Genomic DNA, 18,483 nt, shown 5'->3' on the forward strand with positions numbered 1-18,483 from the left:
GCGACATAAAAATTATTATTCATACACAGTACACAGCTCTAACGTAGACAGGAGGAGACTCACCACGTTCTTATAGAAGAAGTACATGGTCATGCTGGCCAGCCGGGCGTGGCACCAGTGTCCGTGGACCAGCAGCAGCTTCTTCAGGTATTTGAAACGGGAGATGGCGAAGTCGCTCGCCATGACAGCCTTGAGGAAATAAACACAAGCCTTTATTACTTCATTCAATTCAATCGTTCATTTTATTCACCCATTCACACACAGACGGCGGAGGTGACCGAGCATGCAAGGTGCCAACCTGCTCATCGGGAGCAGTTAGGGGTTAAGCGTCTTGCTCAAGAGTACTTCGACACGCTGCGAGGAGGAGGAGCCGGAATCAAACCAGTGAACCTCCCGATTACCAGACGACCGTTCTACCTCCTGAGCCACTGTCGCCCTATTCGTTGCCATGTGGTGTGGTGGACAAGGAAACAGTTTAACCTCTCGGGGACAATAAAGATGTATTTTCTCCTTTTCGCATCTCGTCTAGTCTGGCATAGCCCTGCAATATGTTAGAGAGGTCTGGCTGAACCTATTATCATTCCACTATAGAGGGAGAAAAGAAAGCAGGAGTTTGTTTGTATTTCTAAACCAATCACATCATCCTGGACGGCGCTGAGTCCAAGATGCAGCGATGGCAAAGAGTCTGGATATAGGAAGAGGGAAGACAGGTGGGAAAATGAACAGGAGGAGATGTCCTCACTGAAGACTCTACACACGTCATTCAAAATGAATGGGAGGCGATGTCCTGAAAACTCAACCCTAAACATGGCAAATCTGCTGCTCAATCAAACAAGCCTCATCTACGTTTACTGGTATAAGCAACGTTACGTCTCACTCCATTCATCTCGTAGCGTCTCGGAAATAGTCGGCCAACGGCACATCCTGTGAGTCAGACTAGACCTCATCTAACCTCTCATCTCATTTCATCTCCTCTCGTCTCATCCCGGACAGTACAGTATAGTATATATACTATATAGTAGTGAGGAGAACATTTGTGAAGAAGTAAAAGAGGTTGCAACCTGCATCCCCTCCTGACCAGACACCCCGATGCCGACATCAGCCGCTTGGATCATGTTGACATCGTTGGCACCGTCACCTGAAGTCACAGAGGTAAGATGACCTTTACACCACGGACATCAAAGAGAGGGTGATGATAAAGTCACAGTGCACACATGGCTACATCTAGAGAGCACGCCGTCCATGATGTAAATGATGAATGGCAAATTATCCAAATTATCCAAAGCGCTTTACAATTTTTACATTTGGACCCATTCATGCCGACGGTGGAGGCGACCATGCAAGGTGCCAACCTGCTCATCGGGAGCAGTTAGGGGTAAAGTGTCTTGCTCAAGGACACTTCGACACGCTGCCTGGGAGGAGTGGGAATCGAACTGGGAATCGAACCGGGGACCTCCGGATTACCGGACGACTGCTCTACCTCCGCTTTACCTGCTCTACCTCCTGAGCCACTGTTGCTCCCAGTGCTCGCTAATAGCTACTGGCACTCACAACAGGGTCAACTAGTATTTGTGATTCATTATCTAGTGTTTGTTTTAACCTGCGTGGAGTGTTGGATGGGTGGGGTTTGCTACACAGGACAAGACAATGAGTGCCGGCAAGCTATTCGAAAGATTTTTTTTTTATATTTGTCGGTTAGTATACGTACTTACCTAACCTAACTATCTGAATTCTCCTGATGTGGTAAACCCCACCCATTCGGTTCTTTATGTAGACTAAATCAAACCTTAGATTAGATTAGATTAAAATGTATTGTCATCGTACGGTCGTACGTAAGTACAGTACAACGAAAAGAAGTTGGCATCTAACAAATTTGATCACAAAAAAAATTAGTTGGCATCTAACCAGAGTGCAAGGTAACAGTAAAGTGCATTAACAATATGTGATTAAATATAACAAAGCTACTGAGTAAATATGCTAATTTGATGTATGTACAGTATTATTATGTACAGTGAGTTTAAGAATGAATCATAAATAGTATTTGACCCAGTATTTGACTGGCACCTGACAGTGTTTGACTGGCACCTGACAGTATTGGACTGGCACCTGACAGTATTTGACTGGCACCTGACAGTATTGGACTGGCACCTGACAGTATCTGACTGGCACCTGACAGTATTGGACTGGCACCTCACAGTATTGGACTGGCACCTGACAGTATCTGACTGGCACCTGACAGTATCTGACTGGCACCTGACAGTATTGGACTGGCACCTGACAGTATCTGACTGGCACCTGACAGTATTGGACTGGCACCTGACAGTATCTGACTGGCACCTGACAGTATTGGACTGGCACCTGACAATGTTTGACTGGCACCTGACAGTATTTGACTGGCACCTGGCAGTATTTGACTGGCACCTGACAGTATTTGACTGGCACCTGACAGTGTTTGACTGGCACCTGACAGTATTTGACTGGCACCTGACAGTATTTGACTGGCACCTGACAGTATTTGGTGGCACCTGACAGTATTTGACTGGCACCTGACAGTATTTGACTGGCACCTGGCAGTATTTGACTGGCACCTGACAGTATTTGACTGGCACCTGGCAGTATTTGACTGGCACCTGACAGTATTTGACTGGCACCTGACAGTATTTGACTGGCACCTGGCAGTATTTGACTGGCACCTGACAGTATTTGACTGGCACCTGACAGTATTTGACTGGCACCTGACAGTATTTGGTGGCACCTGGCAGTATTTGACTGGCACCTGGCAGTATTTGACTGGCACCTGACAGTATTTGACCGGCACCTGGCAGTATTTGGTGGCACCTGACAGTATTTGACTGGCACCTGACAGTATTTGGTGGCTAGTCAGAGTCAGAGTCAGAGATTTTATTTGCCATGTATGGACGAATCCACATTGGAATACAGGTACTACAGAGCAAACACTGTGTGTCTACACTCTACAACTAATCCAATACAGGAGCAGAGTAGAAACAGTACAGATTTTTTTTAAAAACACAGACAGTATAAAAGGACAAATGCTAAAGTTGATATCAACATCCGCTAAAGTGCATATCATAGTAAAGTGCATAATGCATAGTAGGGATGGGCATTTTAAAGAAAAATCCAGATTGATTGATCGCATGCTATACTCGATTGATCGTGTATTACTCGAAAAGGGGAAAAAAACTTTAAAAAGAAAAAAAGAAAAAAAAATTAGTTTTTTTATATATATATTTTTTAACTTATTTTTGTTCATTCACATATATATGTTTAAGGAAACCAACAAACAGTTATAATCTTACACATACATGTAAAAAGATATGTAAAAAAAAAATATATATACAAAAAAAAGAAATCTTAAAAATGTATCATTTCGATTTTTCTCTCTCGATTTTTCTCATAGCTACGAGTAATCGTTTGCCCATCCCTAATGCATAGAGGCATAATTTACAGTAAAAGTGCATATAATCAAAGTGCGTGATGCACAGACACACAGAAACAGCACTTCCAGTATGTTTTCCTGTCATCTTCACCAGTCCTTGGGAGTTTCTTACCAACTGCGAGGGTCATGACCTGGAGCTTCTCCTTGATGACCTTGACCACGGCGGCTTTCTGTAAGGGGGTGACCCTGCAGCACAGCACGGCGCGGCAGAGCTGAGCCAGCTCCACGAAGCGGTCCCGCAGGTCCGTCTCCAGGGCCATGGCCAGCGTGCCGCCGTCGATCACCAGGGCCGTGGTGGGACCCAAGCCATCCCTGTATTTCCTCACCTCCTCCAGGGTACAGTCCAAGGTGGACGCACACATGAGCTGGAAAACACAGTCACATTGTATTTTTTTTTTATGCTTTTTTTTTTTATGGTCTTTCGGTTGTCTCTGTAATTGAGGAGACTTTGCAAGATGAGAGTGTGTCACGGTAAATCTCAGAGAGCATACGTTATTTTACTTTACTTTACTTTCCTTTTTACATATCTGTAGATACTATATCAATCTGTACATATCCTACTCTTACTAGTTACGCTGCTGATGCAGGTGTCTTTACACCTGTATCACATATTAATACTACAACTCTGTACATAAATCTGATTAGTACTACACTCAGTAGTACTAATTTGTATATTTTGTAACCAGTTTAATCACCTGTACATTGTATATTACTATTGCACTCTAGTTGGATGCCAAACTTCTTTTTGTTGTACTGTACTTGTGCTGTATAATGACAATACATTTTAATCTAATCTAATCTTTAGGTTGTTGATTTGCGTGCAAAAGCCATCACTGTTGAACAAGAGAAAGTCACAAGTTTAAAGAGACACAATGACCCCCTCTACTCGTGACAACCTAGTTAAAACTACATAGAAACGCTTTGAGAACAGCACACACATTTCTTTGAATGCTTGTTAGTGGTTTAGGAGGTAGACTGAGTGATCATCTGGTAATCTGAAAGTCCCTGGTTCGATCCCGGCTCTTCCTGGCAGCGTGTCAAAGTGTCCTTGAACCTCTAACTGCTCCTGCCAAGCATGGTTGCCTCTGCTGTCAGTCTGTGTGTCTGTGTGCGAGTGTGAGTGAATAGGTGAATGTGAGGCATAAGTTGTAAAGCGCTTTGGATGAAAGTGAAGGGAGTCTGACGTGCGGATTGGAGTTGAGTGGGGGATAGGGGGGAGGGGTATTGCCAGCCACATCTCAGACTCTGTCTGGAGAAATTCTCTGTATGATCACGTACTCTATAGCTATATATATTATATTATAAATATATGATGTAGTAGCTATATAGTAAGTTATTATAGTGTGGATAGAGCCAGCAATAGCGACCGCTCCCCTATACCCATTCAAAGGCCCCCTCTGTTCCAAAAAGGCTCCCCGTACATCCCTTATACTTATAGAGAAGTGAAGGAGCTGAGAGGTGATTTCAGTGTATTTGAGATGAGGGATGATTAGACAGGGGGCCACCAGGTTGTTATGAACGGGGCTCCACTCCTTCACACAGAGCCACAGGATCTTTTAATGACCAGGGCCTCCTCACCTGACAACCCGTCTCGCTGAGATGGAAATGTTAGGATTCGACCTTTTGGCTAAATAATGTAAATGTGCTTAAAAGCTTTGGCCACTTAAATCAGAGGAAGACAAGTCTCACAATTCAATGTCTCCCGAACAGTTGGCACTTCGGAGAGAGGATGGAAAGGGTCTGTCAGATGAAAATGCTGTCTGTGGATGAAATGAGAGTTAGAAGCTATTTCCTCCTTCACTCCTGGATCCAGAACTAGTCCTGCCTACTTCAAAATGCTTTCAAGTGAAATGGAATGCAATGCAGTCTGATTATCGGGCAAGCGGATACCCAACCGAGTGGGTAGAATCGTGGATGAACTGTACATATGAACCCAACCAGTAATTCAGTTTTCATTTAACTGATACTGTTCAACAAGGAAAGGGTGGCAGTAATGACTAGGCCGGTAATGCGACACTTACTCGCGTAATTCAAACACATTATCAAAGGATGTGTTGAAATAACACAGTATACGTTGTCCCTGTTAGCGCTCAGAAGCACCGTTAATAACCGCCTTTTAATAAATTGGATCTTTTTTTACTGGAACTTGTAAACAGTAATCCCTAGTGTCTTCCAACATGGCTGTATGTAACATAGCAGCCATTTTTTTTGTAAATGGAAACTGTTTGCTATGTGTTGATTATGAGAAATATATCCACAACATTTTAATAAATTGGATCTTTTATTACTAAACAGTAGTCCCTAGTGTCTTCCAACATGGCTGCCTGTAACATAGCATCCATTGTTTTGTAAATGGAAACTGGTTGCTATGTGTTCAAGATCAAGATTCAAGAGGGTTATTTGTCACATACATACCAGGGCATACAGTGAAATGCGGATGGTCATGCCAGCTTCGATTGTGCAATAATACAATAATAAAATAGACATAAAAAAAAAAAGTAATAAGAAGACATAAGATGTGCATGATAAAATAGACATGCTAAATTCCTGAGAAGGCACTGGTTCCTATGTATACTACTACACAATATACAATTTTAACTCTGTCATTCTGCTATACTTACTATATCTAAACTATACTATACAAGAACCACATCTGTTCTTTCCTTAAAGTGACCTTTATATTCCTATATAAGAAATATATCCACAGACATTTGATAAATTGGATATTTTATTACTGGACCTTGTCAACAGTAATCCCTAGTGTCTTCCAACAGGGCTGCCTGTAACATAGCAGCCATTGTTTTGTAAATGGAAACGGGTTGCTATGTGTTGATTTATTAGAAATATATCCACAGAAATGTAATAAATTGGATCTTTTATTACTGAATCTTGTGAACAGTAGTCACAGTGAAACAGTAATATAATGCATTTCCAGTGTTTCTGTACACGCTCTACCACAGCATAGAAATGAGGCATTGAGCGCGGTTACCAGCGGTTACAGACGGCCATGTTGGGGCCGGGGGAAACAGAACCACACCGTGGTTCAGTGATTGACACGTGTAGTAAAGCGGTCTCCAGTAAAGACGCCGGGGACCTTCGGGGACAGAGTTGTCCTCACCTTGTTCCTGGAGCTCATGTTCACCACCAGGTCTCCCTCGTCCAGTAGCCTGCAGGCGTAAGCGATGTTGACAGCCGTCTCTGGCTTGTCGCCGGTCAGCACCCACACCTGGATCCCCGCCTCCCGCAGCGCCTGGATGGTGTCGGGGACGCTCTCCTGCAGGCGGTCCTCGATGCCCGTGGCCCCTGGGGGACACGGAACGTCCAAGGAGGTTAGGCTTCAGCCGGCTTGGATTTAAGGGCTGGTATTGTGCATGAACAAGTCGGAGATTCTATGCCTTTTGATAAGGTGAATTGAGGTACCAGTTTTTCCCCCCAGTGTGTACTTAAAGGAACTCGCCAACCTTTTGGGAAATTAGCTTATCGTCTTCTCCAGAGAGAGACAAGAAGATACATACCAGTTTCCTCTCTGTGCGTTCAGTAGAAAGCTATCTGGCTGCATGTTAGCCTAGCTTAGCACAATGAATGGAAGCGGACATGGCCGGTTAGCCTTCGGGAGAGGTTTTAGTTGGACAATGTCTAGGCTAACGGGCCATGTCCGCTTCCATTCATTGTGCTAAGCCAGGCTAACGTGTAGCCAGATAGCTTTCTACTGAACGCACAGAGAGGAAACTGGTATCTATCTTCTTGTCTCTCTCTGGAGAAGACGGTAAGCTAATTTCCCCAAATGTTGGCGTGTTCCTTTAAGAAAAAGAAAGAGTGTGTGTGTGTGTGTGTGTGTGTGTGTGTGTGTGTGTGTGTGTGTGTGTGTGTGTGTGTGTGTGTGTGTGTGTGTGTGTGTGTGTGTGTGTGTGCTTGTCTGTGAGTGCAGATACCTAGAAGGGTGAGGTCCGTCTCTAAGCAGACAGCGGTGTCCATTAGGAGTTCCTCTCTCTTGTCTATAGCAGCCTGAGCTCTCTGTCTGGAGAGAGACCAGTCCTTATATACATTCTCACTCAGCACCTGGAAGCACAGAGCGGAGAGGACATGTAGATGAGAGGACATTCAAGTTACGAAATGTCAAATTAATTTGATTTGAGAGTTATCAAAAAGAAGGGGAAGCCACTAAAGCAGCTCTATAGCAGCATTATTTGAATTACCTTGTAGAACATTAAAAAGTTACGTGTTTCCGTCGACACTGACCTTCGTCAGGTCAAATTAGTGCTTGTTTGAAGGCCAAATTAATTTGAACAAGACCGTTTTTGAGATGGTAGGTGGTAAACGGACTGCATTTATATAGTGGCTTTTATCCAAAGCACTTTACAACTTATGCCTCACATTCACCCATTCACTCACACATTCACACACCGACGGCAGAGGTGCCAACCTGCTCATCGGGAGCAGTTAGGGGTTAAGTGTCTTGCTCAAGGGCACTTTGATAGGCTGCCCGGGAGGAGCCGGAATCGAACCGGGAACATTTTGATTACCAGACCTCTTGAGCCACTGTTACCCCCAAGATATAATGTGAGCAGGGGCATCATGTAACCAAAACCTTTGAGGGAGGTGCAAATTCATACAAATATGTCCATGGTGCCAATTAATAGAGAGCTGATGTAGAATACATTTAGAAATGTAAAAATAAACGATGCCATGATACTGTCACCAAACATTGCAATAACTGTGTTTTTAATTAAAAAAAAATGCATAGGAAGCAGCACGACTACAGAACACTGGGATGGTGGATTACGTCACATCACAGTGTCTCCTCCACTGCCAATAAAAGACCCATCATCACCTTTGAGTGCATGTGACCACACTGATGCACGCGGATACAAAGAGAGAGAGAGACACTATTCAGGAGGACATTGCTAAATATAACCAGTGAGAGTGATGGTAATTAGCTGCATTGCCATGAAAAGATTCTCTCGGCTATCCTTTCAACAATATGAAAACAGGATGCTGTCGTGTACTGACTGACTGTCTGGCTAGTTTGTACTGTATGTGAAAATGTAAACTGAATCTGAGAGACGTCAGATATCAAAGATCTCAAGGGGTGTGTGAGATATTAAAATATGCGCAATAGTGCACATGTTGATATCCATCCTTGAAACATACTGTATACTACCTTCTTTGCAAAGCAGAGTGTCCGCAGCCCTTCCTTGGCGTACCAGTCCAGGTGTTTCTGAGTGCTCGCTGCAATGTTCTTATGGTTCCCTTTAAGGTTCTCTGGAAATTACAATAATGACAAGAGATTTTATTAGATTTTTGCCAGACTTGTTCTTTACAGGTCTGCCTTTGCATTGTCATAAGCATCAGTATCAGTGAGGAAAGCGGCGTCTATCTACTGTGTCATGATGTAAATCATTGTGCCATAATTGCATCCAAGGGCGTAGGTCTGGTTTCAACATGGGGGGGGGTGGGGGGGGGGGGGGTACCTTAAGCGTGGGGTCTGGGGGTCCTCCCCCATGAAAATCTGCATTCTAGTGTACTTTTCTGCACCAATTTGTGCCTTTTCTGCATCAATTTATGGTGGAAACAACATTCAGGTACCAGCTAGATACAAATATAATGGAATATAATGCAGTAAAGCCACTGACTGAATGCGAGTGAGAGGCACGTCTGCAAGTTGGAGATGGTACGGTCCTGTAGGGCAGGGGTTCTCAACCTTTCTGCTGCCAAGGCACCCCTGTGTTTAATAAAATATTCCAGGGCACCCCTACATACGATAAAGACTTTTATGGTCCTGTCTTTTTAGCTACAATGATGACAAAAGTGCTTGCTTTCAAAATAATGTTTATTTAAGAAACCGGGAAGCGTGTAGCTTTATGCCAAGCAAGCAGTGCAAAAATTTACCGTAGTGGCGTGCAGTAATGCGCCTTTCATTTTCCGCCGCCCAGCGCCCAGGTCGCGCGGAAATAGGCTGTCTATTGCCATTCTCTTTGACAAACTCTAACCTTAACCAGCTCCTTAACAACGCCTAAACTTAACCGTTCTAACCTTAACCAACTCCGAAACAATGCCTAACCTTAACCTTAACCTTAACCATGCCTAACCTTAACCATAGAAATTATATTGCCATTCTCTTTGACAAACTCTAACCTTAACCAGCTCCTTAACAGCGCCTAAACTTAACCGTTCTAACCTTAACCAACTCCGAAACAATGCCTAACCTTAACCTTAACCTTAACCATGCCTAACCTTAACCGACGAAAGAATACACGTTAAAAAAAAATCACGTTAAAAAATATTTTCGATGGGATTCGAACTCGCCAGCAAACGAGCCATAGGATCCACAGCCATGTGGCCTTGCCAATTGAGCTATTGCTAGATACTGAATAAGGGGCGGTGACTTATATATATTGAGCTCCGCTCGTGTCGAACCAAGGCGGGATCTCATGCGCATGCGCGGGCACCTCGCGCGAGCACGCCGGCGCACGCACGCACCTGAGCGAGCACGCCGCCGCCGGTGCACGCACGGTAGCATTTGTCTGAAAAGAAGGGCGCTTTACCGCACTGGCGTGCGGTGACGAATGCGGAAGCATTTTTGCACTGCTTGCTTGGCATAAAGCTACAGGCAACCGGGAAACACATTTGTGTGTATATGCAGGCTATATAATGCATTATTAACAGGTGTTTCAGGTCTAAATGGCTTAGTACTGTTGACATTACACTTCTTGTAGTAGTAAATCAAATAGCATATTTCTTTAAATAAAATTACAGATAATTATCACTAAAGTGCCATCTGTTGCAGCTGCACACTTTCCCATACAACTAGCATATTTGGATAAGTGTGACCATTTCTCAAAAACTGAAAATCATGTATTTTTTTTTAAATACAGAAAAGGATCACTAAGTGCTATCTGTTGCAGCTGCACTGTTCTCCATAAAAATAGCACATTTGGATAAGTTTGACCATTTCTCAAAAACAGAAAATCATGTATTTCTTTTTAAATACAGAAAAGGATCACCAAGTTACCATTTCTCAAAAAATATAAATAAATACAGAAAATAAGCACTCGTTCACTCAGTGGACATTTCTAGCTCAATGCGAGGTCTGCTGCTGCTGGCTAATAATACGGTCAATACGTGGGGAGATCTTTGACAAGGCAACACGCATGTCATCCTCAAGGCTCAACTTGGCCCTATATTTTGTTTTCAGAGCTGTCATGGATGAAAAGCCAGCTTCACACAGATATGTGGTGCTGAATGGTATCAACACCTTAACTGCTGCATCATGAGATACTTGGTACTCAGCACCACACTCTGAAACTAGCTCTCCAGGTGGTATCAGCAGTGGCGGCTCTGCCACTAGGGGCGCAAGGGCGCCGACCCACCTGCTGTTTAATCAGAGAAGAAGAAAATAAAACTTTTTAGTTTTTTGTTTTATAGCCCTATAAATAATATAAACATGTTTAAAATTAATAATATTTACTCATTATAAGTATGTTTGTATTTCCAATGCACAATATAACGTTATTATCTAAAATAAAAAAACACTCGTTTTCCTGAGCAGGAAGTGACGTTTTTTTTATTTATTTATTTTTTCGTATTTCTCGGCCCGGGCTAGACGCGATAGCGCTCTGAGTGCGCGTCACAGTTTGATCGCTGTATCCGTCACAGCCAATCAGTGCATAACGCGTTGTGCGTTGAAATATGACTATTATGTTGGAATCCGGGCGCGATTTGAAGCGGTCTAGCCAGTAGCGTCAAGAATTTCTGTAGCCGCATTTCGCGGAGACGCTCTCTGATTGGCCGACGGCAGTATTTTTTTCCGTAGCAGAATTTCACAGAGACGATCTCTGATTGGCCGAATCCAATTTCTAATGTTCCAATTCTAGCTTCCTAGGTTGGTCCGTTGGTGAGAGATAGTTGTGTTGTTGTGTTGTTGTGAGATGCAGGCAGCAGAGCGTGCCGTGACTGCAAGTTCTTTAGACGGTTAAGCTTAGGCACTCTTTCAAAGTTGGTTAAGGTTAGAGTTTGTCTTAGAGCATGGCGATAGAACGCCAGGTAGTTTGCAGTCTGTTCGACGCGGAAAAATGGACAAAGAAATGTACTTGTGTTGTGCTAACAAGCTAACACTTGGCTAACAAGCTATATGGTGGATGCAGTCTGGAGACAGTGGACAGTGGTCTGGAATACATCAACAGTGGATTATACACGTTTATCAAGCTCTCCTGCCCTGGACGTTTCAACTAAACAGTGAGTCTCTCTCTCTCTCTCTCTCTCTCTCTCTCTCTCGCTCTCTCTCTCTCGCTATACACAGCTGTCTCCGCGAAATGCGGCTACGGAAAAAAGTATTGACTGTGCTTGCTGAGACGATAATTAATAGGCTAGCGATTCAAAACGCGCTGCTGTGTTGTGAACTATAACATTAATTTAGCTGCTGCTGATGCATAATGAATGAATGGTGAGTTGTTTAAAATGACAACATACATGTGTTAATTATTTGATTTGATTGATCCGAGAGACAGAGAGAGATTGCTCCAGAGCATCTCAGAGCATTACATTTTCAACTCGACCTATTAACGTGAACTGCGACCCACAAGGCACCAGCGCCAGCGGCCGCCACTGGGTATCAGATGAGATTTCAATGAGTTCTTCCAAGAGTTTGGATGGAGATGTGTCAGGAAGCTTTGTCTCAATGTTGTCTGTAAAGTTTTTCTTTTAACCAGAGTAACTTGGTGATCCTTTTCTGTGTTTTATTAAATAATGATTTTCAGATTTTGAGAAATGGTCAAACTTATCCAAATATGGTATTGTCATGGAAAACAGTGCAGCTGCAACAGATAGCACTTGTCTTTAGTGATAATTTTCTGTAATCCAAAAAAAAAAAAAAAAAAAAAAAAAAAAAAATTTATCTCAAGGCACCCCTGGCAGCTCTCTGCGGCACCCTAGGGTGTCGCGGCACCTCTGTTGAGAACCGCTGCTGTAGGGGTGTCTGAAATAGTTGGTTAATATATAGTTACAGGTAAGAAGGATATATAAATGTCTTGACCCCCTTATTATTTTTACCTCTTTTGGGGAAGGGGTTGTGTCTTTCATATTAGCTATATTTTTTGAGGGGGACAAATTGACCTCTTCTCAATATTGAGGGGGACATGTCCCCTGCAACCCCCCCCTAAATCTATGCATATGACTGCATCTAATTATTACAACCCCTGATACCCGTGCATACTGTACCTGCATATGGCGCCACGAGTAGCTCCATGATGCAGTAGTCGGCTCCTTTAGTGTAGAGGACCAGCTCTCTGGTGACCGGGTGTCGCACCAGTATAGACATCCTCTTCCTGTACGAGTCAAAGGTCAAGGTGTCCAGCACCTCGAACACCAGCTCCTCCCCGTCAGGCAGGCTCACGGTGACACTGTGGGGCGTCCTCGCCAGCAGGGTAAAGCCGTAGGCCTTAGCCGCGTACACCAAAGCCGCCTCGTCCGGACTCTCGGCCTCGTAGCACAGTTTACCGGAGTTCATCCCGGGCTCGGTGGTGTCGAACGGGTTAGGGAGACTACTGCCGTGCCCCTGGGCGCCGCCGAGGTCTCCGGGGGCGCCGGGGGCACGGGGGTCCAGGGCACTGCTCTTCCCAGGCATGGGCTGCCAGGAGGCCAGGGTGTGGCGCAGGGAGCCCACCTTCCTCACCAGGTCGGACAGAGTGTCCAGTGGGTTGCTGGACAGAGGGGCGCTTGGAAGTCTACTTGACTGGGGAGAGGAAGAAAATGAGATGACATGAGATGTTTTCCATTGCTGTTTGACCTTTTAAGGTAATAAAACCATAATATTCCTGTTTTTTTTATTTACTATAGAAATACTATAGTGAATCACTATAGATGCCGTGTTATGTCTATGGACTCTTTAGTCTGTAGCAAATAAACCACTGGAATACTACAACGATTCACCATAAATCTCTATAATATTCCACTCGTGAATCACTATAACATGTCTATGGTAAATCTATATACCGTGTATGAAAAAAGAAACACAGGAAGATGATGAATCACTAAAGTATGTGATGTCTGTGGTCAATCGAACGAAACAGAAGAATGCCGTCGTTTTTACTTCGTCTTATGAGCGGATTGTGATGACCTCACACACGGACATCAAACACCACTTCAACAGAACCTCGCAGGTCCGTCGTGGAAAAAGCACGGCAAAGACACTCGGCACACCGGCAGGAATAATGAGTTCCTTTTTACCGTGCCTCAACCTTCCCGTACAAAACTCCCGTCCCCCGCCAGACGAAAGTCAAGAACAGCGCAGTCATGAACAACGGGGTAATCAAGTTAATAAGGAGCGACCCTAGCCGTGCGGTTCATTTGGAAAAGAGACAAAAGCCATTTCATCTTGGGCTTTAAAGAGCAATTATGGGAATTAGCACTGACCACTGATGAGAGAGTAGAAACTTTTGGCCAACTTTTTCTGCCCCCGGCATGTGAGATTCAGTAAACGCTGAGTGAGCGCTGACTTAATAAGTGTCTTATGCTGCTGCTACTGTTGCAGCCAGAATGATTTGGGTTTTTCTTTAAGTCTTACTGAAGGATCTCTGGATCAGCAGGGTAGACCTACTCTAAGAATAATGACATCACCGGATTCTCCGGAAGAGGCTGTTAGATGAAATTAGATTCGATTCGATTTAAACGTATTGTCATTATACCAGATACAGCACAAGTGCAGTACAACGAAAATAAGTTTGCCATCCAACCAGAGTGCAAATGTAACAGTAAAGTGCGATAGTAATATACAATGTACAGGTGATTCAACGGGGTATAAAATATATAAATTAGTACTACTGGGTGTAGTGCTAATCAGATGCACAATATGTACAGAGTTGTAATATTAATATTAATATTTACAGTGATACAGGTATAAAGACATTATGGTAGTAAGTCATACTGGCCAGCAATGTAACTAGTAAGAGTAGGTAAGGGATATGTACAGATATAGATATAGTATCTACTGATATGTAAAAAGATTAAATGGTAAAAAGTATGGTTTTAAGCATTTAGTATGCATGGAGGTTTATGGTATATAAATTAATATATAGAGATGGGCCTACAGACAGATAGACAGATATACGCACAGACAGTGTCACGCACGCACACACACACACGCATACGCACACGCACACGCGCACACACACACACACCACACACACACACACGCACACACACACACACACACACACACACGCACGCACACACGCACAGACACACACACACACATTCCGTAGAGACCCCAGATATCAACAGGCCTATGGATAGTGGGGGGTGTCCATCTCAAGACGAGGCACCGTGTGTCCGTCCTGTTCTCCCTCACTGCACCCTGCTGCTACAGTAGTGCCTCCCTGCTTCTAATCCGGTGTCACACTGAACGAAGCGCTCACCCTCTGCCTCTGAGCTGTTGCCGTGGAAACCACCACAGTGTTGCAGATGGCGAGAGCCAGGAAAAAGTCCAGGTAGTGATCTTCTACCTCCCGGCTGCCGCCTCTGCCGCCGCCACCGCCGCCTGCCTTCGTAATCCACCGGAGGAGCTTCCTGTCTGGAATCACCTGCGTTTCCTGTCCGTGTAGAGAGGTTCATCAGTTTGTTAATTAATAGCGCTCGTTAGCCACACACGCACACGCACACATGCACACACGCACACACACACACACACACACACGCACACATGCACACACGCACACACACACACACACGCACACACACACACACGCACGCACACACGCACACACGCACATACACACACACACACACACACACACACACACACACACACACACACCTCCTTCGTTGAGCAATCACTGGTCTGACGTGACTTAACTAGACAAATCTCTGCAAACGTTTAAGTTTGTTTATCCATTTGTCGTTCTGTGCTTCTGATGCATGACTTAGAGGAGAGAAGAGGATGACGTGAAATGAAGGGATGACGACAATAAGGAAGGAAGAAAGGAAGGAAGAAAGGAAGGAAGGAAGGAAGGAAGGAAGGAAGGAAGGAAGGAAGGAAGGAAGGAAGGAAGGAAGGAAGGAAGGAAGGAAGGAAGGAAGGAAGGAAGGAAGGAAGGAAGGAAGGAAGGAAGGAAGGAAGGAAGGAAGGAAGGAAGGAAGGAAGGAAGGAAGGAAGGAAAAAAGGAAGGAAGGAAGGAAGGAAGGAAGGAAGGAAGGAAGGAAGGAAGGAGAGAAGGAGGCAGGGAGGAGGGAAAGAAGGAAGGAGGGAAGGAAGGAAGGAAGGAAGGAGAGAAGAAAAGGAAGGAGAAAATAAGGAAGGATGCTTTTATTTACAGAGTAATGTTCAGTTGCAGAACCAAAGTAATAAACCTCATGAAATACACTGTAACATTAACAAGGACACATAGTGTCATACATTAAATACACTGTAAAATAGTACATGTAACATAATGTCATACTGTAGATGAAATGCACTGTTATCTTAATAAGGACACATCACATAGTGTCATAGATTAAATACACTATTATTTTAACAAGGACACATCGTGTCATAGATTAAAATACACTGTTATTTTAACAAGGACACATTGTGTCATAGATTAAATACACTGTTATTTTAACAAGGACACATTGTGTCATAGATTAAATACACTGTTATTTTAACAAGGACACATTGTGTCATAGATTAAATACACTGTTATTTTAACAAGGACACATTGTGTCATAGATTAAATACACTGTTGTGTTATGTAACAGGGACACATAGTTAGATGAGAAGCTCGTCCTGTTGTGTTAACTCAGGGTGCGGTGGCCTTTACGCACAGATTTGCCAGCACAACAAACACACATGCCTGTGATATTGGCCGTCGGTCGGGTCTGCAAGTGTTGCACATGGTGATCTTTGTTGTCCAGAAGTCAAGTATAGCTTGAACTGGTTTTACACAAAGTGCCATGTATGCCTGTCTGTCTGTCTGTCTGTCTGTCTGTCTGTCTGTCTGTCTGTCTGTCTGTCTGTCTGTCTGTCTGTCTGTCTGTCTGTCTGTCTGTCTGTCTGTCTGTCTGTCTGTCTGTCTGTCTGTCTGTCTGTCTGTCTGTCTGTCTGTCTGTCTGTCTGTCTCTCTCTCTCTCTCTCTCTCTCTCTCTCTCTCTCTCTCTCTCTCTCTCTCTCTCTCTCTCTCTCTCTCTCTCTCTCTCTCTCTCTCTCGGATTGACACAATTTGAGTGTCTAAATGAATGACAAAGTGATTCATAGGAATGAAGAGAAACAAGTGAAGAAGAATGGAATCAGTAAGATCAAAGACAGGCTCAGTCAGTGTTGACAGTAGGGGACCAAGAGCAGAGTTCAGCCAGAGTTAAAAGTTTTGTATTTTTCATTCGTTTAAATTTTTCATTCGTTTTGAATTTTTGTTTTCATTTCAGTTTAGTTTCAGTTAGTTTTCAGAGTGGGTTTGCTAGTTTCAGACATCGTCCCAGTCTCAATTAACTTTATGCACCAATGACTCCTCATGCTTGCCGTGTGGACACATTTGACCAAACTGACAAAGGCTAAAACTAAAGACAGCCTCTGTTTATTTTACATTTACATTTTTGTTTAGTTTTAGTTAACTATAATTACCTAGTTTTAGTTTAGTTTGAGTTAGCTATAATAACCTAGTTTTAGTTTTTTGTTTAGTTTTAGTTAGCTATAATAACCTAGTTTTAGTTTTTAGTTTAGTTTTAGTTAGCTTTAATAACCTAGTTTTAGTTTTTTCGTTTAGTTTTAGTTTACTATAATAACCTAGTTTCAGTTTTTTGTTTAGTTTTAATTACTGTAGCTATAATAACACACTTCTCCGTGGAAGAAACGCTGGCCTGTACTCTTCCTCCGTTTGTCAAAAATAGAAACAGAGCTACTGTACTGTATATATATCAAGACCACGGTGACTCATCTATAGTAGACGTTTACAGTCTATGTGCCATCAGTAGCTTGTGCGTAATGTAACCCAGCATGACCATATGTTCCCTCACAGACACCGGGGTCAAACTCTGAGCCAAAATGGATGTGGCTACTACTCCTCTCCGACACCTGGCAGCTTGGCCATCTGCAACGGGGGCCGGGACCGCCAGGCCTTGTGTGTGTGGGTCAGATCTGGGTAAATTAAAGGCAAATGGAGGTATTTAGAGCGAGTATTGAGATCCGACGTCTATTATGCTTGAAAATTCTATCTTTCTGTACATTAGTTATTTTCTACATTAACAAAATGTGCTTCGCTGTTGACAGCTGAGATATTAATCTTAGATGGACTTGCCCCATATGAGTCTGTACTTGTAAGCAAAACTCGGCTTGAGCGAGGAAGCTAATTACCTGACCAGTGTGTAATAAATCAAACCAAACAACAAGGCATCTCAAATACTCCAGAGGAAAGATGTGTGTCCGTGTCTAATTTTTGCTACCGAAGAAATAGTGGGGTTTTAAATCGCTTCTTACTGCCCAGTTTAATCATTTCATCACAGTATATTATGGTGTAGGAGAGCTCTTTCCCTAATGGTGAATGTGAAGCCAGAAGAATGTAATGTATGATGTCATATATACTGATGCACAGTGTGTAGCTGCTTGACTCACAACGAGATGAACAGTGACATCGTAGACTCGTACAACGTTTGCCTGAACATTTAAGCCTTTAACCCTTTCACCACACTACCAAACGGTTAACCCTTTCACTGCGACAATCCACAGAAGGTTAACCCTTTCACCGCCACACGACAGCCGGTTAACCCTTTCACTGCCACACTACAGAAGGTTAACCCTTTACTATCGCACTACCGACGGTTACCCATCGGTAGTGTGATAGTAAAGGGTTAACCTTCTGTAGTGTGGCAGTGAAAGGGTTATAGGATCTTTCAAAACCTTTAGATCCATTTCCCCTCCTTTTTATGACCATCTTTATTCCGTTTCTGAAATGGGAGAGACTAAACATAATATTTTTATGTTATGGAGGGGGGGGGGGGGGGGGGGGGGGGGGGGGGCAAAGAGAATCGACAACACCTCACCCTATGGGGCATTTATAGTCTAG

At 43.6% G+C, this 18,483-nt stretch overlaps 1 protein-coding gene across 1 annotated transcript in view; it reads right to left on the bottom strand.

Moving 5' to 3' along the window:
* The window catches only part of atp10b (ATPase phospholipid transporting 10B), a 49,759-nt gene that overhangs the window by 8,191 nt on the left and 23,085 nt on the right, over positions 1-18,483 (bottom strand). Inside the window, exons 9-16 of the mRNA XM_084331736.1 lie at positions 14,869-15,042; positions 12,674-13,187; positions 8,619-8,719; positions 7,390-7,516; positions 6,576-6,760; positions 3,570-3,822; positions 1,062-1,138; positions 64-189 (exon numbers count right to left, since the gene is read on the bottom strand). Of these exons, the coding sequence (XP_084187862.1) occupies positions 64-189; positions 1,062-1,138; positions 3,570-3,822; positions 6,576-6,760; positions 7,390-7,516; positions 8,619-8,719; positions 12,674-13,187; positions 14,869-15,042 (1,557 nt within the window). The remainder of the gene's footprint in view (positions 1-63; positions 190-1,061; positions 1,139-3,569; positions 3,823-6,575; positions 6,761-7,389; positions 7,517-8,618; positions 8,720-12,673; positions 13,188-14,868; positions 15,043-18,483) is intronic.

This window comes from Notolepis coatsorum (genome assembly GCF_963971535.1).
Source record: "Notolepis coatsorum genome assembly, chromosome: 16".
Classification (NCBI taxonomy): Eukaryota; Metazoa; Chordata; class Actinopteri; order Aulopiformes; family Paralepididae; genus Notolepis; species Notolepis coatsorum.